This window comes from Equus caballus, chromosome 5 (assembly GCF_041296265.1).
Source record: "Equus caballus isolate H_3958 breed thoroughbred chromosome 5, TB-T2T, whole genome shotgun sequence".
Taxonomy (NCBI): Eukaryota; Metazoa; Chordata; class Mammalia; order Perissodactyla; family Equidae; genus Equus; species Equus caballus.
The window spans coordinates 61,996,728-62,020,075 of NC_091688.1; the positions used below are offsets into that span (position 1 = coordinate 61,996,728).

Genomic DNA, 23,348 nt, shown 5'->3' on the forward strand with positions numbered 1-23,348 from the left:
CTAGCATTAGAGGTAAAAACTGGGGATAAATTTCTAGAAGACACAAGATTAGGCCACACCGTGGGAAGAATTTGAGCAGAATGCATTCCAGCTTCCACAAAATACTTTGAACAAAGTGCTGGAACTTTCCCTCGGTCTACCAGCAATGCATTGCCGTTCTTAACCTGGGTTCCAGAGATGGGCTTCAGAGGGCCTATGAGTCCTTTGAAATTGCATATACAATTCTTGTTCATAGAATGAGAAATTTTCTGGGATGAATCTATAGCTTTCATTAGATTCATAAAAAGATCCAAGAACTAACAAAAATTAAGAGCTGCTCCTCTTCCTGAGAAACAAAAATAAGACAGCCACTGATGATCCTTAGCTATTTAATGCACAGTAAAAACGTGGACAGCTTTCACAATCTTAAAAACAAAAAACATTCCAAAGATGAACAATAAACATGTCAACATATTTGGCTAAGTTTATATTTTTACTGGTAGCAAATATTTTTACCAGAAGCAAATAGCATCAAATCAAGTACCTTTGGGAAAGACTGATGCAATCTTTATTCCTTCCTGCCTACACCTAAAAGGGGATTTTCTGATCTACCATGCTAAATTTCTACAAGGATGCACCTCTATGGAATGCAGCCCAAGCCTTTTGCAAAGAATTCCAGAGCATAAACTAACGTTATTTTTCAAATCTCAACTGTTTTTATTTTTTTTAAGTAAGCAGTGGTATGAGTCTTTTTAAATGTTTATTTTTGGAACGGCTTATAGAAAATGGCACCCTGGGACCTTTAGCTCTGTCTCCAAAATTTTCTTTCAAGAATCTGATCCATGAAGTCTCTTAAAAAAAGATAATATACCTGACCTAAATCAGGTTTTGATTAAGGTCAAAACAATCTGAAAAATAGATGTGTCCCAGCAGAGAGTCTCAAGACTTCAAGTTCCTCAAAAATGCCTCTATATGCCACTCTACTGTAAGTCAAGGAGGATGGCTATGCAAAGGTATCACTTGTTGATATCTCCGACGGTCTGAGGTATAATCTATAGTCACTGGTTGCCACGCATCATTTCTTGTAGATAAATGGTATTCATGTGATAGGCCGCCATCCAACTTGGGTGCCTCTGAGCATTCCAATAATACGACTGAGAAGCGGCAGCATAGTACTGCTGCCAGGCCCTGTAGTAAGCTCTCCAGTACTCCTCATAATCCTGATAGGTGTCATAAGAACTTGGATGTGTTTCCCTATGGCAGTCATACCAACCATCTTCCTGAGGTTCTGTCTGCAATCGATAGGAAGACCGCCTGGGAAGGCTTCTCCTGCTCTGCTTAGCTCTCTGGTTAGCTCCCTCTTTATGCCTTGCCTTTATTTGGATTTGAGGTGACTCTTGATACTCTACCTGATTAGGAGTATCATTTACATGCAGAGGTTGTTCCAAAGAGATACGGCCATCTCCAGGAGCAGATTCCGAGTCTTTCAGCTGAGTATCAGAAGAGCCTTCCAAGTATGACTTATTTCCTTTGCTCTGGGAAGAAGTCCTTGAGCTGTAAGAATCACTGTCACTCTCAGAGTCTCCAGATTGGCTACTACTTGCCAATACCTGCACTCTCTCTTCAGTAATTCTATTTCTCACAAAACCATTCTGAGGATTCACAGTCTGATCCCCAGGACCTGTGTAGTGCCTGATGATTTCCACAGGTTTCTCCAACCCCTCTTTAATAAAGTGTTCATAATCCTCTACCAAGTCTGCAAAAGGCAAAGTGCATGGCAGATGGGTTTTAAAGGAAGACAGACATGGAATTTGGGGGAGTGACACAGGTACAGCTTCTTTGACCTGGTGCTGACTATCAGTCGAGTTTCCAACAGGGGTCTGACCAGAATTCTTCATTTGCTCTTCCAATTGTATGGCACAGCCCAGTTCTTTTGGTGACATTGCTTTTTCTAAGATTCCACACTCTGAATGGCTTTTCACGGGAAGCTTTTGTTTGGTATTATTTTTTGATTTGACTGATAATGCAGATACAGAAGTATTTCTAGATGAAGCCACGTGGTTACCATGAGCTTTCCGAGTTTGAAAGGTTCTCTCTATTTTTTGAATTTGCTTTTTTAGGGGCTGGGCAGGTACACTTGCTAAGCCGTATGTATGCATAGCAGCTTTAACCTCCACGTCCCAATCCAAACATTCTTCCATCAGACCAGGAGGAATGGGATCTACAGAGAAGGAATAAAAAAATATTAAAATTCTCAAGCTGCTCTAGACTAGTATTTCCTGAATGATTTCATAAAACTTTCTATGGTCAAATAAGGTTAAGAAACAAAATATAGTAATAATACATAAGAAGCTTAAGAAATATATTATTTTAAAAGCCCCAATCCTTGCACTAAAGAAATTTGCCCAAAAATACACAAGACCCACCCCATACTCACAAGCACTATCTCTCCTCCCCACACACACACTCAACAGAGGTTACCATAGGAGTACGGTGCCAGTCTGCAGCAATTCTCCCGTCTTTTCTCTTCCCCCTCTCCCCAACTCCTGCCCTGTACCTCACTACTGCTAGCAGCAACACAAGATCTTAGAAAATGGACTGTGCTCTCCAAAGCTTATCAACTGGGAAATATTACAACTGCAACTCTGTAGCCCAGTAATGCCACTACCCTATACTCCAACAGGGAGAAATCACTGCCCTCAACAGGGGAGAAAAAACCCTCTACAAGAAAAAAGCTAGATGACTGTGAAAAGATCTGTAGTACTGATGGCACTTCTAAGTTTTTACAAATTTGCTAGCGCTAACTCTGAATTTCCTGTTCCATCCAGGTGTGACAATTTCCTTCCACCTCACACTCACATCTTTCCAAAGTGTGATCAATTTTCACCTTAGGCAGACAAAATACACAGAGCCCCTTCTTTACAAAGACTCTGCCTGTGTGTTGTTGCTCATGTATCTGTGCCCACTACTTAATCCCTCAGATCTGGATGCTTCAGTTGGGGCTCTTGATCCTTTGCTCAACAGACCCTCTGACTAAAACTCTGATTCCTACTTAGGTGATACCCCTTGCTTACCTAGGCCTAGGATACAAACCAATTTCCCTCCTAGTCCTGCCCCATGCAACTCATCTGAAGTCTGTTGTCACACAAGTTCCTAGTACCATACAGATCTAACACCATGAATATCATCTTCTCATGATTTCAGGGCTCTGTTTATACTCATAAAGATCCAAATATGTCATTTTCCGGTATCCAAAGGCAAATTTTATCACTAGATGCTATGATACTGAATCCTACCAGAAGTCTTAACCCTCTTCTACCAATTTTCAATTTATTTTTTGCCACAGTGTAATCATCTGACAGATCACCAATAGACTTATACATAAAATTAACATAATATAGTCTTAGAACTGAAAGAGAACCTAAAGACCATTTACTCCAAAAACAAATATTTTATAAATCAGGACATAAGCTTAGAGCAATTAAAGAAATCTGTAAAAAGATCATGAGTTATTACAAAGCCAGAAATACAAGAATCCACAGGCTTACCAAACCTGTGCTTAACCTAGCTTTGTAAAAATCACTAAAGAAGTTAAATATAAATTGGTAAAATATTCATTGTTATATTTATTTAATAACTCCATATACCAGATTGTAGAAGGTCATCGTACATTACGTAAGTTTCTGTATATGTGTGTGTATACATACATACACAAAGACACACAGACTAACATGCATATATTAACATATACAGCAAATAAACCATATTTCCACACACGAGTTTTTTAGGGTTGTTTTCAAGAGATCATTAATAGTTTCAAACGTGCACTGTTTCTAAGACAGCAATTTAAAAAAGCAGCTTGACAAATGATTCACTAAAATCAAAAGAAAACACTTCAAAATGTTCAAAATAGTGTTCAAGTTAAAGATACTGTTCCTTCCCCACGGTAACACAGGTGAATATGGCAAGAATTACCTTCACAGCAACATAAGAGGTCAAATAAGGGGGAACCCTTATATAAGAGAATAAAATCAAATTGCAAGGTTACAAACTAAAAAATGGAGCTAATACAGTAGTAAACCGTTTTTCATTTTTCATGTGCCAGTAGGTAGCTTGCAACACTCTCCCTGCTACTCATTAGCTGTAAGCCCTTAGGCAAATTACTTAACCTCTCCTCAATATCCTCATCTACAAAAAGCAGATATTACCTCACAGGATTATGGGGAGGATTAGATGAATTAACATACATAAAATACTTGGAACAGTACCCGACACATCATAAGTACTCTATGTTAGCTATTATTTTTATTAGGCCCATCATCACTACCATTATTATTCTGATAGCAAAACGAGACAGAAAAAATATACCTGGTAAAGCCAGAAGGTTGATATTACATTTCTGGGCAATTTTCATCATCATATTTTCTTCTTCTCCCTGGCAACAGTAGGTCACTGTCAGTCCCAAAGTACCTACAGCACAGAAGGAATGTTAAGTAGTAACTCATTTTCACATAAAAGACACTCCAAGTCCACCTGTCACATTACAGATTCCTCCCCTTAAATAAAGCACCCAAATTTTTCTTTTTCTTTTTTTTTTTTTTTTACCAAAACGGCCAGCTCTGCCAATCCGGTGCATATATGTCTCCCAATCCAATGGTACATCCAGATTTACCACCAGATTCACCTTCTCAGCATCAATCCCACGGGAACTCTTGAATTGAAGAAGAGAGTAACTGTTTGTTTGCGTCAAGTGTAGCATGGGTACCAATGCACGCACTATTACTCTAGTTTAACCAAGAGCCAGATTAAGAACAGGAAGATATTTAGGAGGAACAAGGATATTTAGGAGCAAAGGAAAAGGAAACTCATTTCTAATGACTAATTTCAACGATAAAGATAAAAATATAAAAGACATTTTTAAGAAAACATATTCCCCAGCACTGGAAAGACAATTATGCTCTGGTATTCTTGTCAGATACACTCACGTAAAAAAGCAGATGCAATCTGTATACATCTGATAATAGAACATATGTCAAGATGGATTAGTCACCCACACTGAACAGGAAATTTACCAAATCTGTGGAAATGAGGACTCTGCAATGAAACTGCTTCAGTTTAGCCATAGCATCAAGACGCTGATTCTGCTTCATGTTGCCTAAAAAGAACCAAAAAGAAAGTCGTATAAAAACAAGCTAATACACATTTATCAAATCCATACAAAGCAGAAATCATAACTCCCCCAGTCTTAACACTTTAAAAATATACCAATCAAAGTTAATTCTGTTCTTATATGCAAATCTAGGTTAAGACCTAACGTTAGAATCTTTTAAAATATGGTTAGGCAATCAACTTGAAATTCAAAAATCAATTTTAAATGGTCACTAGGTTATGCCTGCAGATATAACATTATATCTGCAAAGTTACACATGAGGTATAACGATTCTTAGGAAAATAAAATTGCTTTAATCAGTTGTTTATAAATTTGGTGTTGAAGTATGATCTATCGTCCATTAGAAAGCAGTCTCCCTAGTATCTCACAGCACACCATGACTCAACAAGCCTAGGCCAACAGGTCACAAACTAAGCTGAGATATCAGTCAAAGCTCTAAAAACGATCTCAATGATGAAAAATTCCTTTAACTCTTCCATTCCTAATAGGCCAACAGTAATAATTTAGCTTTGTGTCAAAAATGGATCATTTTTGCTGTCCACAAGACCACAAGACAGTCAATTCAGTTAGCATTCTTAGCATTTTAACAACGGTTATATAAAGAAGCTAAATATTTTTCTCTTAAGATGACAAAGACAAACTGTTTTATAAAATTATTAAGTTCTTTGTGGATTTAACTTGAGTTTTCTAACTTTTTATTATATGCCAAGTTACTTCTCAAAAGGCAAGGATATAGATTTATTAAATTCCAGTGAAATATAAACCTGAAATTTCCTTTACTCTGAAGACTCAGTGGAACCTCACACTCGCAAGACCATTCACAAAGTGGTATTTCTTCCTCCCGACTTGGGAGAGGCTTCAGTCAGGATACTAAACAAAGATTAAAGTAAAAGATGAACTTACCCGAAATGCACTCTGCAGGAAAGCCTTTAGAAGAAAGGATATCAGCCAAATGTTGTACTCTATAAAAAATAACAGAGACTTATAATTTTACAAATATTGCCCCACGCCTATCCTTTTATTTCACAAGTTCCCCAGATGACCTTTTAAGTTACATTACCTGCTGTGCAAGTTAGAAAAGACTAAGGCTTGATTAAATGGAATTCTGCTGAACAGCTCCTGTAAATGCTGAGCTTTTTCCTCAAAAATCTTATGGGCCAAAGGGTATGAATTGACAATTTTGTAATACTGTTTCAAACCTACAAAGAAGTCAAGAGGCTTCTGTTAAAACAAACATATGTGCTATATCCTAATGGCAAATATGAAAGCAACAGTTAACTAGGCAATGGAAAGCTCCAGAATATCATGAACAAACCAGTAATATAAGTATCTAGTATCTGTACACACCCAAGAGACTTGGATCACTGGAATTTAGTCTTACAAAAGTGGGATCTCTCATGTACTTTGTCAAAGCATTAGCCAAAACTTCAGGGTAAGTAGCTGACACTGCTAACATCTGTTTACTGGCAGGCAAGGAAGAATAAATCCAACTGCAAAACAGAAGAAAAACACACACCATGGAAACTATTCTGACAGGAGCCACCACCTGGGAAACCTAAAGATACATACTTTGGGGTATCATTTTAATAGTTACGTTAGTTATTTTTCTTACTTTATTTGCTCCTGGAAGCTGCCTTCTTCTAAAAGCTTATCTGCTTCATCAAGAATAAAGAGACGTATACTGCCTGGGTTCAAGTAGTCAAGTTCTATCAGTTGTTTAATTCTGCCTAAATTCCAAAAAAAAAATTGAAATATTTATGATGCACCAAATCTGTGCAAATCTCAGCCAATGTTGTTACTCTACTTACTCACAGGTTGTGCTGCTGACTTTTCTCACCCAACCTTCATTAAGCATTTACACACTAAACCACAAATTAAAAATCCTGACTTCTGATCTTGCCTAAATCCATTTTTTCTCCCTCACATTTCATACCCAATAAGTATGGAAAATAAACACTATTCCTATCAAAAGTCTCGAACACTAAGGCACTGAATGCTAGATTCTGACTCAGTGATTCACGACTGAAGGATTAATAGAGAAACAAAGAATAATCCCAATCCATGGCTTAGAAGAGTTTCCTTAAAGTCATCTCATTCCTCTTCTCAGAAGCCTGTCCCACAGGTGTTTTCGAACATCCTTAGGAGTGGAGATTTCATAAATTCTGCTGGTAATCCAGTCACATGTCTATATCTCACTGGTAAGGCTCTTCGTTTCTAATCCTCAAAATAATTATCATAGTTATCAAAGATTCCCATATTCTTATTGTTCTATTAAAAGTGTTCAGTCCCTTAAAAGCCCCAGTTATGAACAGGCATCGAGATCTTACCAGGAGATCCAACAGCAATATGACACTTTTTAAGCCTAGTTTTGTCCTGTGATAATGGAGTCCCTCCAATAAAGACATGACACTCTAAGCCTTCCATTTTTATTCCAATCGCTGTGATAACAGAATGTATCTGTACAGCAATTTCTCTTGTAGGAGCCAAGATCAAAATCTAAAAAAAAAGTAAAATATACCTTTAACAAGTCAGTGGAGTAAATACACAAGATTGGCACATTCATTATATGATGAACTATTTTTCATCTAAATGATCATTTTAAATGATGAGTTTTTATTGACAAGGGAAACTATTCCACTCATTTATTCATGTATTCATTCAATAAATATTAAATAAGACCCTGCTCTGTGCTAGACAACATACAAGTTTCTGGGGAGTCAACAGTGAACAGAACAAAGTCTGTGCTCTCATGGCACTTTCCTTCTTGGATGATAAGAAAATATAAAATAAACAAACATATACAAATAATGGCAGGCAATGAAAGGGCTATGAAGAAAAATCAAACAGGGAAAAGAGAGAGAAGCAACGAAAGAAGGGAAGGAGCCATTTTAAATGGAGCAATCAAGGAAAGCCCCTCTAAGGAGGTAACTTTTGAGCAAAGACCTAAATGTACACCACAGACTAGAGCTAGCTATGTGGTACCTAGGGAAATGCTTTCAGGAAAAGGAAACAGCAAATGCAAAGGCCTTATGATGGCAGCGTTCTTGGTGTGCTGCAGGAACAGCAAGGAGGCCCACGTGGCTGGACAGAATTACGGGACAGTAAAGATCAGAGATCTAGCTCCAGGGGCTTGGTCATGAAAGGCCTTGGGAGTCACAGCGACAACTTTGCGATAAAACTACTGAAAGAGGAGAAGGTAAAACTACACGTTCTCAACTATGAGAAGAAAGAAACCTGCTTTAAAAAAAAGACTAGGAGAAAATATGCCAAAACTGTTAATAGCAGTTTCTCTCTGGGTAGGTGAGATTATATTTTGTTTTCTGGTACTTGTCCTTTATTTTTCTATATTTTCCCAATTTTCCAAAATGGGTATATATTACTTCAATAATACAAAGATCTTAAATTAAAAAGTACAAGTTTTATTTATGGAACTTATTCAGGCATTTGGCATTTGACCTGCTGCCAAACCGTCAGGAGCCAAAAATCTCAAAAAAATCTCAATTCACAAGTAGAATAGCCCAGGTCCTTGGGCAGCAGAAGGATTTTCCATGTGCAGCATCAGCCAGGATTTGGCAGATATAAGATAGGACTCAAAAAGTTTTATAGATGATAAATATGGGTATTCAGGTTAAAAAATACTGTTGGAAGAATCATCAGATAGACATGACTGAGAACTTGAAATATTAATCTGCCGTAACTCCTAAAAATACAAAGTAAGATTATGAAGATCGTATGTGATTTTTGTATCCCCAACACCTGGCATACTGTTTATACATAATATGGACTCAACAAATCTTTGTTGAAGAAATGACTCCCAAACCCAAATCTCCTGTAAACTTGGGTAAGGCCATCACAGACCCACTCCAAGCGAACCTAGAAGATGGGGGAGGAATATGATACATTCACGGAGCTGTAAGAACCACCTGCGGGACCAGCAACAGCCAAAGCACCACATTACCAGGAATCAAGCCAAGTGCTAAGTTTCATCACAATCTGGCCAGCAAATAAAAGAATAAAGAATCTCTGGGGGCCGGCTCCATGGCTGAGTGGTTAAGTTCGCACCCTCCGCTGGGGCGGCCCAGGGTTGGGATCCTGGGCGCGGACATGGCACCACTCCTCAGGCCACATTGAGGCGGCATCCCACATCCCACAGCTAGAAGGACCTGCAACTAAGATATACAACTGTGTACAGGGCGGGGTTTGGGGAGATAAAGCAGAAAAAAAAAAAAGATTGGCAAAAGTTGTTAGCCCAGGTGCCAATCTTTAGGGGAAAAAATAAATAAATAAATTATCTCTACCTGTATTCTCAAGTAATGACAAAACGGACACACACAGCTGACACTGTATTTAAGATGCAGCAATAAGAGAAAATTCCAACCTGCTAACAGTAATAACGTATCCTTGGTCACCATGCACACCGCCACCACTCAACAGCCTTGATGTCTACTTGACTTTCATACCTTCATATTTTTCATGTGGCTTAATTCAATCATGCATCAAATTCACTCCTATCTCTGAGGAGCTACTGGTATTCATCCGAACTGTGGTAAAATCCACATCACACACCCTCCTCTGGGGGCTCTGAGCTACACTCACCTGGGTACTTAAGTTTTCAAGAATAAGAGAGTCCAAAGCAATGGTGGAGAATACACAGGTCTTCCCAGTGCCAGACTTCGCTTGAACAATTAAATCTGCGAAGAAAAAACCTTATTATTAGGCAGTACTGGCTGAAGACGCTTAGGGACCAACATGAAGTGAGAGAACTAGAAGGGTCTCCAGACATCACCTACTTGGCACCTTGGCTTTTAGTTAGCTCTCAAAAACGCACGAGGCCGTATCCAGAAATATGCCTGGTGCCCGAACCTCTGCCGTTCATCTTCTCAAACTCAGAACCACTTGTTAGCGCTAGAAAGGGCCCTAACTATGTTCAAATTCAATACTGTGCCTCTGTTTCACAAAACAGGAAACTGAGGCTCGAAGGCGTGCAGTGATTTGCCCCAGGCCCAGCCCTGCAGTGGCGGCCGCGTGGGCCTCCTCCCGGGCCCAACCCCGCCGCCTCTCGGCACCCCTTCCTCGGGCCCTCCCGCCTCCCCAGGGTGCCCGCCCTCACCGAACCCGCAGCGCCCCAGCGGGATGGCCTTGAGCTGCACCGGCGAGGGCCGCTCGAAGCCGGCCGCCCGCAGCCCCTCCAGCACCGGCCGCGACAGCAGCAGCGACTCGAAGTCCGCGGGCTCCGCCAGCAGCACGTCCCCCGTGCGGGTCCGCGGGCCGCCGACGTCGTGGGCCGTCCGCAGGCTCCGCACCGGCCCGGGGGTTGGCTCCGAGGCGGAGACCCGCGCCGCCACCCGCTCCGCAGGCATAGCGGTCTCCACGGTCGCTAAGGCCGCTGGGGCTTCAAACGCCGCCGCCATGGTCGCCGCGCCGCCAGATCTCGCGGTACTTGAGGCGAGGTGGGGAAGCTGAGAGCGAGAAGAAAAACTTTATTGGCAGTCTTCCCGCGAACACACTGACAGGGCTGGCCTCGAAAAAGATGACGCAAGTCGGAGGCTTAGAAAGACTCGCAAACGGCGATAACAGCAAAGAATGTGACCTGAGGAAGGCGGGGAGAGGGAGGACAGGAAAGCTGAGGCTCCCGGGGTGTCGCCGCCTGCGGCCTGCAGAGGGCGCCGCGCGCTCACGGTGAGGGCGCCGCCCCGCCTCCCGGCCCTCGGTGGGCGGGTCCTCTCGGCCCCGCGTCCGCCTCGCCACCCTCACAGCGCGGTCTTTGTGATGCGCCGGGTGCGTCACGCCCCGGCCTCCGCGCCCCGCCCGGCGGTTGCCTCCTATGGGTCCAGCGCAGCGCGCTGCCTCCTGTGTGCTCGCGGAGAGCGCCCCGAGCACAGCGAGACTCCGGATTCACGCGTTGTCTGGTAGATGTCTGGCTGCGGTCCCGCGTCACTCTCCCCTGTGTCCCCGGCCCCTAGCACAGTACCTGGCACAGGGTGAGCGCTAATCAAAGTAAATGGAATCGGAACCAGGATCTGGACTAACAGCTCCCAAGTTCATATCTCCACTTCAGACCTCTCTCCAGCCTCTAGAGCTGTACATCCATCCGTCTTCTCCACTTCTCCGCTGAGGGGTCTGCAGGCATCCCAAATTTAACGTGTCTTCTGTGTGTTGTTCCTATCCCTCCGGCACCACCGTCTCATGGGTGACAACAGTCTTTACCACTTCCCCTTACTTTAGGTCTCTGCTCAGATATCAAAGAGGTCTTTCCTGAACAGCCTGAGCTCGCTCCCCCATCTGTCCGCTCCCTGCCTCTCCCACCACTCTGTTCTCTTGTTCTGCTTTATTTTTCTTCAGGTGCTTATCACTACCTGAAATCATGTGTTTATTGTCTGTCTCTGCCACTCTATGAGGGCAGGGACCTGCTCTGTCTTGTTCTCTGCTGAATCCCTAATGGGGAAAAACAGAATCTGACAAATACTAAGTGCTCGATATTTATTGAATAAATGAGCTCCTATAACAAAGTCTTAGTCATAATTCCAAATTTAAGTGTGTCTGGAACCTAATCTTATTCACAATTCCAAACCTAGAGAGACTCTGAATCCAGCCCCAAGTTTCACCTTGTCCTTCTATCATAATGCTGGTCGTTCTCTCTCACCCCCTTCGCGAGCCGCACACGTACAGGGTGAAGATCCACATGTGGGAGGCTCTCTGGCATGGTAATCCCATGGGAGAGGGGTCCTGAAGATGCGTTTTGCTTAGAAATTTACAAAACATTGAGAAAATGTCAGCTGTCCATCTGAAAGAAGGGAGACTCTTGGGAATGAGCCCTAATGCTTCCAGGCTTCCTCTTAGTACCCCCCCTTTCATCACCTGATCCCCAAATCCCAAACCTGGGAATTATTCCTGACTCCACCTTCTACTATCCCTCTCTCCTTTCTAACAACTACCTGACGGCAGGTAATTTTGCCTCCAAATATTTCATCCATTCCTCTTCTCCAGTCTCCATAGCATCTACCCTATTTTAGGCCCCATCAAATCCTAACTGTTGCAACAACCTCCTGAATGGTCCCCCTGCCCAGAGTTTCTCCTCTCTCCCAGCCACCCAGCCACCCACCCACAGGTGCTGCAATGATCTTTTTCTTGAGTGGGTATCTTAGGTTGCTTGGGTCTGGCTTCAGATTCAGCTCCTTTTGACGACCTTTTTTATTTCCCACTGCAGGCTCCTACTTCACACTATAAATAATCCCAGTCCAGCTCTTACCATATTCTGTTTACTTGTTTACATGTCTGTCCCTCATACTAAATAAGCTATGAGCTTCTCAAGGATGGGAATTTTTGTCACTCCAGGCTCTCCAGCCCAGCACCAGGCCCTTGTTAGACCTAATAAACACTGAATGGCTGACACTTTCTTGCTCAAAAATCTCTACTGGATCTCCACGTGCACAGCAGTAGTCCCGTAGAATTCACACCAATCCCTGACGAAGAACCTGGCTCTCATCCCAAAAGAAACGGGAAGACTGCTTTTCCAGAAAAGAACATCTATAGTTTTATAGGCATTCTGCTATTGTGTTTGTTGTTACAATATTTTATGGACAAAATATTGCGGTAATGTTACTAGGAAAAAGTTGTATTGCTATTGCTAAAAATACAAATCAATAAAATTTTTTCCCCAGTAGTTAAAAAGTGTAATAATGTTGTTGACCATCATTTTAGGGCTGTAAACATAAAACACAAAGGTAGGAGACCATTTAATAACTAGGTAAGGTATGAAAGTAACATACACAGAAACCAGGTGGTCTGTTGTCTGCTTCCCAGCCTTCTCCAGGATAAACATCACAATGGGACCCCAGCCTCTTTTTATGCTGTTCTGTCTACCTGGAAGGCCCTTCCTCACGTTATGTACCTGGGAGCTAGAGGAGGGAAAGATTCCTGTGACCTGAAGAAGTGGGAGTAAGACTTAGACTCAGAATGGACATTGAGGCTCAAATGGTCCCATGGTATCATTTCACAGTGGGGTTCTCTGCACCCAGAGGAAAGAAAAACAATGTAAATAAAAGCATGGACATAAGGTGGCCCACCCTGGGTTTGAGGATCTGTGGGAGAATGAAGAAAGAAGGGAAAGAACTAAGGTTTTTATAGCCACTTTTTCTCATTTGACCCTCAAAGCAACAAAAGGCAACATTATTATTTGCATTCAATCTGCAAACATCTCTCTATTCATTCTTTCAACAAAACTCTTCTGAACATCTAATATGAATCAGCCAAATGCTGGAGATACAAAAATGGGGCAGAATAACCAGAGCCCTTGTCCTCAAGGAGAAAGACACACACAAACAGGTGGCACTGATCAAGGAGGACATAGGCAAGTAGCACAAAGTTGTATAAAATCATATGCAGTGCTGACATTTTTCAGGGCTTAGTTGCTCCAAGTGTGGCTGTCATGTGGGAGAGAGTGAGAACTTCTGAGAAATTGAGGAAAACAGCTTTTGGCTTCCAGAGAGCTATAGCTTTCTTCTCTATGCTCTTCTCATCCCCACCCAAAACCGAAGTGGTTTAAAGCATGCAGAGAAAAGCATGAGAGAAACTCCATGCACAGATGGATCCTTACCTAGTCCCTGGAGTCCAGCACTTCTGCCAAGACAGCAGCATCAGGAGACAAACCTCAGGTCCAGGGAAGCACTGAGGGGCTGATTTTGTGAGCTGATCCTGAAGCATAGATAAGGAATTCATCAGGCAGTGGGGGTGGAAGGAGAGCTCCCCAGGCAGACAAGCTAGAAAGATATTCTGGGCAAAAGGAACAGTTTGTGCAAAGGCGTGGAAGCCTGAGAAACCGCAGTAGTTTAGGGAAGGTATGAGCTTTACTGTGAACGGAGGCAAGTATGGCAGCAATTACCAGGAAAGAGGCTGCAGGGATATATTGGTCCCACTATGGAAGACCTTGCCTGCCACCATAAGGAATATAAAGTGAAGGTGTCATGCTCTCCCAAAGGGGGTAGTTAGGTAGCAATAAAGAGAAATAGAGAAATTCAGTTGGAAATGTAGATTGGGGCTTGATTAACGGCAAAGGTGAGGAGTTCGGGTTTTAACTTGCAGACCATGAAGCATCATCTAAGTTTGGGATCTAATTTGTGGCAGGTAACAGCAAGGCCCAACTTACACACTGTTTCTTGCACTCATAGCTCCTGGCTCCTTTAAGTGTTGATGCACCGCTTTCCATGGGCCAGTGCTTACCATGTACTATTTATCCAGCGAACAGGGACTGAGCACATGCTTCCTAGTTCTCTTTCCCATCTGTATTCTTCAGTTCATCTGCTCAGTGGACTAGCACCATCAATAAACTTAAGTTATATCAAGTTTATCAAGTGATAATATCTGGCCTTCTGGACAGAAGTTATTGTTTCGTGACCCTGCTCAATCCTACGTGGCTACTTCCCAACATGGAGAATAACTTTTTACACGTGCCTCATGACCTATGGGGTGACTACATCTTTGGTACCTTTTCAGACAGGAATTAGGAGAGGGGGAGATGCAGCAAAGGTCCGGGCCCCTGCACCCTGCACTGCCACCTCCTGCCGTGGAGATTTGCCTGGCTGGCTTTCGGTAAAGAACCGCAGGCCATCCTCCCTCACTGTGGGCCAGACTCCCCGCTGCCCAAGGCCCGTGTTGATTAATTGCCCCATTTAATACCACAGCCTCAGTCTTCAGGGAGGAAGGCGGTACGTTTGCTCTTCTCCTTGTGAGAACGGGGCCCCATTCATTCTTGTCCAGGCAGCATAATAAATAACCTACCCCTGTTGGCAGGGAGTTTATTAGAGACTGATGGGACATTTAACAATAACTGGGGGCCTGTGATTTATTAGGTAGGGAGGTTCATGGCATCTCCGAAGACTGGGAATGTGGAATTTAATTGATAAAGCGGCTGTCAGCAGCAATGAGATGCACTCAATAGAATATGCATTTGTGGGATTCTCTTTGGAGCTGTCAGGAAGGGTTTCTGCTAATCATATTCGGCTCCTGCCGATGATGGTGTCTGTTGGATATCTGGGTAAGAGACAAATGGCAGGGAGGGCACTCTGAAAGGGGCCCGGGGAGGGGTGCACCTGTCAGTTGCCCAGCCCAATGGAAGAATGTGACACAAATGAGCAAAAGGGAAAAGGATTCCCATTACCCTAAGCGAGGGTCCCCTTCAAGAGGCTTTTGTCTCTCTTCTGGGAGCTGCTCAAGGAGCAAGAGATGCTGAGCATCTGCTTCCTGGAAAAGAAGGGAAATGAAAGAGTGAAACAGCAAGAAGAAAGATTTGTTCTGGAATTCTAAACTCCCTAAACCCTGAAGCCCCTGCACCAGAGATGCCCTGCCTGGTTCTCCACCACTGACATTCATATACATAACACACACACCCCACAGCACAGTTCCTCTCCTTCCCAAGACACACACTACAGTTATCCTACATCCACACAGCCTCCCTTGCACCCCTGGTTCAGGGGGCTGCTCCTCCTATCACTGCTGCTTTCAGGCCAAGAACAGAGCCACAGAAACTCAGATGGATGGAGTCTCACAATTTTTTGTTGTTGTTGTCTCCCAGCTCCGGAGACCTCAGAATCCAGGCTGAGAACTTGGAAATGAATGGTCTGGGGTATGCAGAGCATACAGCTACTCTGCTCCCTCAGCCCACCATCCACTCAGTTTCCTGACAATAAGGAAGACTTGTTTTATCTCCAGGGACCATTCATGATGGCACAGATGATGGCACCACTATGTCCTCAGGCAGCCTCGAGCCTTTCCAGAGCCACTCTGCTCACATTTTCTATTCCTCCCATCCCTCAGGCTGTTGCTCAGCCTTAAACAAGGCCATGTAAGGCACAGAGAGGGGCTTTCTCAGGCCAGAGCCTGCTTCCCTCCTTTGATCCTCCTGCATCTATTCTTAGGTCCCAGGAGATTGGTCTGCCTCCTTGTTCCCTCCAGGGAGAGAAACAAAAGGGGAGGCAATAGAAGAAGAAGTAATTGTCACTGTCTAATCTGAGCCTCGGTGGTGACACTGAGGGACCTCTGCACAGAATGGATACAGCAACTGGTTTGATTAAATCAAACCTCTCCTGCAACCTTGTTAAATTAAACTGACAGGCCAGGAGCAGATGAGGGAGGGCAGAGGGATGCTTGCCTTGGGGGGGGGGGGGGGCAGGGGGAGGTTGGTAAGAAGATCAGATGGTAGCAGAGCGGCAGCCTGCCCTTTCTCTTATTTGCTGACTCTAGATAGGAGATGAGATTTATGGATGTGAGATGCTTAAGTACCTGTCTGAGCACAGGCTGTGAAACTGACGCAGAAGCAGCCTGCTGCCTCCCTCTAGGCTCCGCAAATTCCCTTGGCAGTCAGGCCTCACATTTGGAACAGTGCTCTTGACATTTCAAAGGGCCTTTACACGCTTTACCTTCACAACAGGCAGGTAGCAGGGGGAGTATTTGTCCCACATTATAGTTAGAGAAACTGAGGCATGGAGGGATTACAGGGCCTACTAGAGTCAGACAGAGAGGCAGAAGAGCCAGTCCAAGACCTCAGGTCTCCTGCCTGCCAGTCCTGGCCCACATTCCGTCCAACATTACGCCATATGGCAGAATTTCCCAGGATTTAGTCCCTGGACCACCATCTCTTCTCCCACCGTCAGAGAAATGTAATCCACACAGCTTGCTTTGTGGGCCATCAGGAAAATGCCAGTTCTTACTAGCTCACTGCAGCCCACCTGCAAAGCACACCACCAGCTTGTAAAGGTCGCGAGACCATTCTAACAAATTCATATCACTCTCCCACATGCCCAAGCTCTTCCAAGTCATTTCACTCTACCTAATTACTATTCAGGAGGAGGGGAGAGATATTGTTAGCAACACCAGCAAATAGCAGTAGTAGAAGGATAACACTGATACCCTGCTGGCTTCCTCACCTGTCACCCAGTTCCTCACCTGCCAAAGCTAATTTTCCACTCACCAGTGGGTGAGAGCTCATTTCAGAGTGTCTGAGCCACATGCACACTCACACACATATATGGACACACAGCGCCATTGTGAATAGAGTAACACCTCACCCAGGGTGCCCTTGCTCTCACTTCAGATGCACTCCAATGATTTGTTTATTGACACCTCCACCCCTTTCCTATCTCTTTTTCAGTAGGGAGGACACTGGGATGGGGCTGCTGGAAAAGGTGGTACATACTGATTACCAGAGCACAGCTGGGAGCCTCTTGGACCTTGCCTCCTCCCAAGGGACACTCATCACACACCAGTTAGTGATCAGATCCTGGGGCAGGGGGAGCAAATGACAAGAGAAGGGGGAGAGAGGAGCAGGCTTTTGACCACTGTCACCAGGAGGAAGCTGGCTGAGAGAGCCAGCACAACGTGGTAACATTGGCTTTTTGAGGACAAACAACTGTATGTATGTGCCACACCAGCCGTGGTATCACCATGCTCTTTCCCTGTGGTTACTGCATGGTTTTGATCACCACTCTTGACCTGAAAAAGATAGCAGCCAGTAGACAGACAGATAGGTCAAAGGTACTTAGACAAATATCACCAGCCTCCTACAGTCATCTTCAGTGTCGTCATTGGCCACACCCAAACCCAACCTCTCCCATCTATCTAGCTATCTGAAGTCATAGAACAGATCTCCTCTAAAGCAAGGAGTTGGATCCCTCTAGAAACACCTGCCAAGTGAGGTAGAGGGGAAGGAGGTCTTGCCTGGGGGGGCAGGGGAGAGCAGATCACTGGGTCTGGGTTCCTGTGCTGGTTCTGCCATTAGCAAGCTGGGTGACCGAGGGCAAATCACTTAATGTTTCTGCGCTGCACCTTCCTGTAAAATCATATGCTTGGCCAGGAAGTCCACACCATTAGAGTTGTAAAATTTTAGAGATCACAGAGGAGAAAAATGAGACCCTAAGAGGTTAAATTAGGTATCCAAGACCACACAGTGAAGTGGTGGAGTGACTGAGAGGGCGTGTGTTCTGGAGCCACAGTCAGAGCCTCTTTGTGACCTGAGGGGGTTCTGGCCCCCCTAACAGCCCCCCCACCTCCCATTTCCCTTCCTCATCTGCAGAACGGGGGCAATAGGAGCCCCTGCCTCCGAGGGTTTGGGAAGAATAGGTGATGCCGGACACAAGGAAAGCCTTCAATAAATGTAAGCTAGCACCACTTTTGGTGAGAGGCCAGAGGTTCAGACCCACCTATCTTGACTTCCAGTCTTTCCATGAGGTCACAATTCCCTCATTATCTATAAGGTCCTTTTTAGCTCCAAAATTCTATGATTCTAAGTCAGGAAAATTAAAATGCAAGTTATTTCCAAAACACTCCAGGCAGAGACACAAAAGACCATTTGGGGGATTCATTATTCACTCTCCATTGCCTCAGTCACTTTCAGTGGATGATGATTCATGGGGAATGATCACAGCAAAGAAAACCCGTCCAAAGGCAGGGAGGAGGGAGGCAGGAAAAACCCAAACGCCTTTGCATGTACAGCTCCTATTCTTCAACGTGCATCTTCATTTGTTACGTGGTGACAGTGTTTCTTGGCCTCACTGCCTTTCTGCTCTGGGAACTTGAGGTTGCCTCTTGAGGTTGCCACCCAGCCCCCTCCCCACAAAGCCCCAGGGAGAGAGTCCTGCCTCTTGGGTCAAGCAGCAGCCCTCTCAGAAGCAGTCATCATCCTCAGCACCAGCTCCCCTCAGGGTTTCCAGGCTGAGATCTCCACCAGGTCTCGGGGCTGACATCTGATCAGGGCTAGCACAGTTCTCTGGCTCCTGCAAAAGACCAGAAGTAGCTTAGGAGGCAGCCTTGTGGAAGCAAATATGCAGTAAACCTAACCTGAGATGTGGCCTCCTTTTTCCCTCACGCCATGATCTCAGGAGGAGAAGCAGGTAGCCGCCTTTCTCTCTTGCTAACAAGCCCCTGGCAGGCTGCCAACCCCTGGTCCTTGCTTACAGCTATCAGAGCCTGGTGGAGATGGCCACGTAGCGTGTATAAGATGACCTTTCATTCTGAGTTGCAGGCCATGATAAGGTTACAGGGAAGCCAGGACTGGGCCTCCGGGGAGTTCAGTGTGGCAGAATGTCCCCAGGAGAGTGCTGGGAGCAAGTCATGTTCCTTCTCAGTGCAGTTCACATCTACCTGGTTAGTTTGCACAAATTCCGTATTTCACTTAGTGTGCCCTGACATTCTTCAGGTGTTCTTTACAGTTGAAAAATATTTGCTTTTCCAGCAAATGTTTGCAAAATGGAAATATTTGGTCCCCAAGTAGCAATGAGACCATTGCTTGGGTACAATAAGCACCAGGCCCACGGCTGCAAATAATTCCAAATAGGGCTCAGTAGCCGTCCATAGACTAACTGTTCACTATTTGAACTAGCCTAATTTTGCACTTAAAATTCCCTCTGACTTGTTCAGGTGAGATAGCCCATTCATACATGAAGCTTTCTTAAAATGCTATACTGCTTTTTCTTCCTCAGGTACCTTCCTTCTAACTCCCTCCAAAAAGTTTCAGTATCTGCATAACTGATAGCCTGGTCTTGCAGCCCAGTGACTCTGTAAGGATGTTAGGGCTACGAGAGTGGTGTCTAAGTTAGCACTACGTGTAAAAGTGAGGGCAATTTTGTGGATAGGCAACTACCAGGATTCACCCCCTCAATGTCTCTAGTCATCTTAGCAAGCCACCTTAGGGCACATCCCTCCTGCTCTTGCGGAGTAGGGGAGTAGAAAGAGGTCACCTTGGAAGCAGGGAGACCTTATTCATCACTATACACACCAATCTCTTTGGGCCTCAGTTGCTCAGTTTATAAGAGGCGAGAATGACACTCTATGTTTACAGACACTGAAAGCTAATGGAGCTTTTTATGACCAGAGTCTTTGAATCCTGTACCCGGTCAAAAGAATTTTCAATTAGAACCCAAACTGAATCTTTCTTTTGGAACTGAGAGGCCTCCTAACGTGTTGGCCACTTCGTCCCTCTGCTGTCTCTCCTGGTGTTGGGATTATAAGGGACAGAGGAGCTCAGTCTTCTGTCTAAGGTGGACCGAAGAAGATGTCATGAAAGCTAGGAGTTAGATTCTTTCAAGAACTGCTGAGCCTCAGTCCAGTACCTCCCACGTCATCTCAATGTGTTCACACTCAGACGCGCAGTCTCTGCTCAGCACTTCTGGGCCTGCCTGCCAGGCAAGGTCCTCTGTCTGGAGAGAAACAGTCCTGCAAGGATATCTGAACACATTCCAATAGCACGTGATCTCTAGGGTCAGCCTTTCCTGTTGATGCTCAGGAGGCATGGGGGTGGGGGGAGGGGAGGGAAATTGGGATAATGGCTGTTGGCAGCCACAAGGGGTGGAGGCAAGAGGGCAGTGGAGACATGGACCCCACCCTTGGGAGGGTGATGTTATGATGAGGTTTCCAGACTGTGTGTGGCCACGTATCTCTTTCCTCACATCAGGGTGAGCTCCCCAGCTCTTCTGTTGCCAGTGGCGATGAGATGGATACTGCCTCACCCAGGGATGCATCTTCCAGAGCTAGCTAGGACTTGGTGGGTGGGGACCTCCAGGTGGGGGCCATAGGATCTGGAGCCAGGAGAATGGCAGTGTTTCCATTGTTTAGTTTAGGATCTGAGCTCTGTTGGGACACAGCTGGTTCTGCCTCTCCCTTTGAGCTCAGCCATTGGTGCCAGGATCCTCAGGCTCTGGCAGTGGAACAGAGGGGGCCACCCTCCCTGACTAGGCTGGGCAAACCCCAAGAGTTTGACTCCCTTAGACACCACTTCCAGGAGCTGCACCCTTTCCCTCAGGAAAAGTACCCACCATACACATCCCCACCAGCAGGGGGCAAATGCCCTGTGCCTTCCTAGGGTTCCACCTCAGCTCTGCATGGCTTTGAGAAGGTATGTTCACCACCAATCTCAAGACCTTTGATTTATTCTTTATTTTTGAATGAGATAGTCTCATCCTCCCTCCAGGCTGAGTTTCGGGGGGCAGGAGGGAGGAGGCTGAACCATTTGATTCCTCTTCAGCAAAAATGAATCATGTTCCCCATCCCCCATCCTCAGCCCAGGAATATTTACCCATGTTTATATAACCTGGCAACAGGCTTTGTTCTCTACCGCTTACACCCTTAAAAAAAGAAAAGAAAAGTGGAGCAAGGCAGCCCTTTTTCCTACTCCTGTCTCCTGCGCTGCCCAGTGGACACAGCTACCTCTTCAGAAACAAGGAGAGAGGGAGAGCCCCACACACCCCGGGGGTAATGTCAGCCTTCTCAGGAGCAAGGGAAAAGAAAGTCGCAATGGCCCAGCATCATGAAAGGACTTCAGAGCTGGAGAGTAATTACCCTCCAAAGTCCTGTGAGACCCTCACAGTAATAGCACCTCTGTCTTGCCTGGGACCTGTCTCGGGAGCACTGAACTGAGATTATGGTCATCAACTTTTTTCTCCCCAAGTCTTTGACCTTAAAAGTGGATGGAATGCGATCTGGCTTTGCTAACAATGTATTCTTCATCTCTAAGATGGATTCCTCTTGTCCTGACTACTTCACAGATCATTGTCAAAATAGAGTTTTGTAGGGAGTATAGAAGTGTTAGATTCACATGGGCTTAAACTATAAGTAGAGAAAACTGAGGCCACTAAAAGGAAAGCATTGGTGCAAGGTCCTACTAGTGTCCTCAACAGTCTGGAAGACCTAACCACCCAGTCCTAAGTTCTTACAGAGAGATCAGCCTGCATCTCTTGGACTTTTAACCATAGCCACCTTCCTGACATCCAAGGGGATTCCAGCCCATGAGCTCTCAGAGATGGAGAAAACCAGGGCTTAAACTTGCCTCTAAAGACTTTCAACCGTAGACCCACAAATGTTCACTCAGTGCCTCCTACAGCCGCCACTGAGCCGGCGCTGGAGGTTAAACAGTGAGCAAAGCACGGCCCTCCGGGTTGAGGAACCCATTCGTGGCTTTTCTCCCGGAGTAAGACTTCCTCGGTGGACTCTGTGTCAACGGTCTGGTCTCCCTTTCTATGCCTGTCGCAGAGGAATCAACTCCAGAACCGGTTCGGCTAGGCTGGACACCTGCAGCTCTCTCCTTGGGGGTGGCTCCTACTCTGAACACTGCTCGGGTCCCATGGAAGGAGGCCCCTTGGGGATCTCGGCTCACAACTGCAAGGAAGCGGGAGGGCCGGCGGCGACGCTGTGCGGACAGGCGGGGACTCGCCGCGGTGGCCGGCTGGCCGAGAGAGATGAAGGACACGTAATTTCAGGCTCTCCCAGCGGGCGTTCGAAACGCCTGAGCAGATTCTCAGCTCCGTCCGCAAAAGTTGGATTCTCGGACCCGCGCAGAATCCTGAGCAGCCACGGTGAAGAGAGCGCGGGCACCTGGGCTTGGTGAGCGGCCGCCGGGTCGCGGGCTTCGGACTGAGTTCTGACCCACCTACGCCGCTTCTTTCTTTTCTCTATCCCTCGGCTCCCGCTGCCCCAGCTTCGTCCAAAGTGGGTACTCAGAGCTAGGCCGAAAGACGTGAGCAAGTCCACCATCATTGAGGACCCGGGGTTAAGTGGAAGCCACCTGACCCGACTCCGCAAAGTTTTCTAAAGATGTTCGTTTTTATCCTTCCTCCCTCTCTCCCTCTCACCTTTGATCAGTAAGCGGAAGGGGCGCTCTTTGTGGACACGGATCGGAATGACCGCAGCGCCTGCATTCTCTCTCGCGCGCCTTCTCTCAGGTCTTCACGGTTCTGTCTCCCTCAGAGACCCCAAATTCTGCCTGGGGCAAACTTTCCTCTTCAATTACCTTGAAACAACACGTCGCTAATTGCCCTAATTACTCTCGGGCCCTGCAACACCGCCCCCGGCGGGCCAAGCTGGGTGGCGCGGCGCCTGGGCACGGGGGAGGACCCGCCCCGGGGCGCGTGCGGAGGCGGGCGCGGCGGTCCCGAGCTTCCCTGGGCGGAGCGCCCCGGCACCCTGCTGCCCGTCTCGGGTCCATCTGCCACAACTCCACCGCCCAGGGCCTGCGGAAGCTCGCACACCTCAGGCGCTCGGGCCGTGCCTGTTGATAGAATCGGAGCATCGTTGAGTACCCCTCCTTCCCCACCTTACAGAGAGCTTCGCAAGAGCCCAGAGCAAGAGTTAGGATAACTGACGCCCGAGTACAGGGCAAGAGAAAGGCCTGCTCCTCCTCTCCCTGCCCACCCTATTGAAAGCAGCCCCCATCCCA

The 23,348-nt window shown here is 45.8% G+C and overlaps 1 protein-coding gene and 1 long non-coding RNA gene across 7 annotated transcripts; one reads left to right on the plus strand and one right to left on the minus strand.

The window, feature by feature from the left end:
- Positions 1-351: 351 nt before the first annotated feature.
- Positions 352-23,180, minus strand: DDX20 (DEAD-box helicase 20). Of its 6 annotated transcripts, XM_070268520.1 has the most exons (16): positions 22,765-23,180; positions 21,963-22,635; positions 18,781-18,915; positions 15,306-15,388; positions 13,746-13,843; positions 10,260-10,608; positions 9,746-9,840; positions 7,477-7,645; positions 6,762-6,876; positions 6,497-6,639; positions 6,210-6,348; positions 6,053-6,111; positions 5,052-5,134; positions 4,585-4,690; positions 4,348-4,449; positions 352-2,200 (listed from the first exon to the last, which is right to left on the minus strand). In XM_070268520.1, exons 6-16 carry the CDS (start codon positions 10,558-10,560, stop codon positions 1,038-1,040), a joined length of 2,475 nt encoding a protein of 824 aa, XP_070124621.1. In that variant the 5' UTR covers positions 10,561-10,608; positions 13,746-13,843; positions 15,306-15,388; positions 18,781-18,915; positions 21,963-22,635; positions 22,765-23,180; the 3' UTR covers positions 352-1,037. The 6 variants fall into 6 exon arrangements, with proteins under 6 accessions (XP_070124621.1, XP_070124620.1, XP_070124622.1 ...); XM_070268519.1 differs by lacking the exon at positions 21,963-22,635 and having other exon boundaries at positions 22,765-23,016; XM_070268521.1 differs by lacking the exons at positions 18,781-18,915; positions 21,963-22,635; positions 22,765-23,180 and adding an exon at positions 17,861-18,323.
- On the plus strand, positions 10,949-12,812 carry LOC138924316 (uncharacterized). Its single transcript, XR_011439297.1, has 2 exons — positions 10,949-11,130; positions 12,485-12,812. It is a non-coding gene; the product is annotated as an uncharacterized lncRNA (long non-coding RNA).
- Positions 23,181-23,348: the final 168 nt, after the last annotated feature.

Coding starts and splice junctions, on each gene's coding strand:
- DDX20 (XM_070268520.1), bottom strand. CDS start 10,560: ATGGCGGCGGCGTTTGAAGCCCCAGCGGCCTTAGCGACCGTGGAGACC. Junction 7,646..9,745: donor TTGAAAACTTAAGTACCCAG/GTGAGTGTAGCT, acceptor CTTTTTTTTTAG/ATTTTGATCTTGGCTCCTAC. Junction 4,450..4,584: donor TGGCAGAGCTGGCCGTTTTG/GTAAAAAAAAAA, acceptor TCTGTGCTGTAG/GTACTTTGGGACTGACAGTG.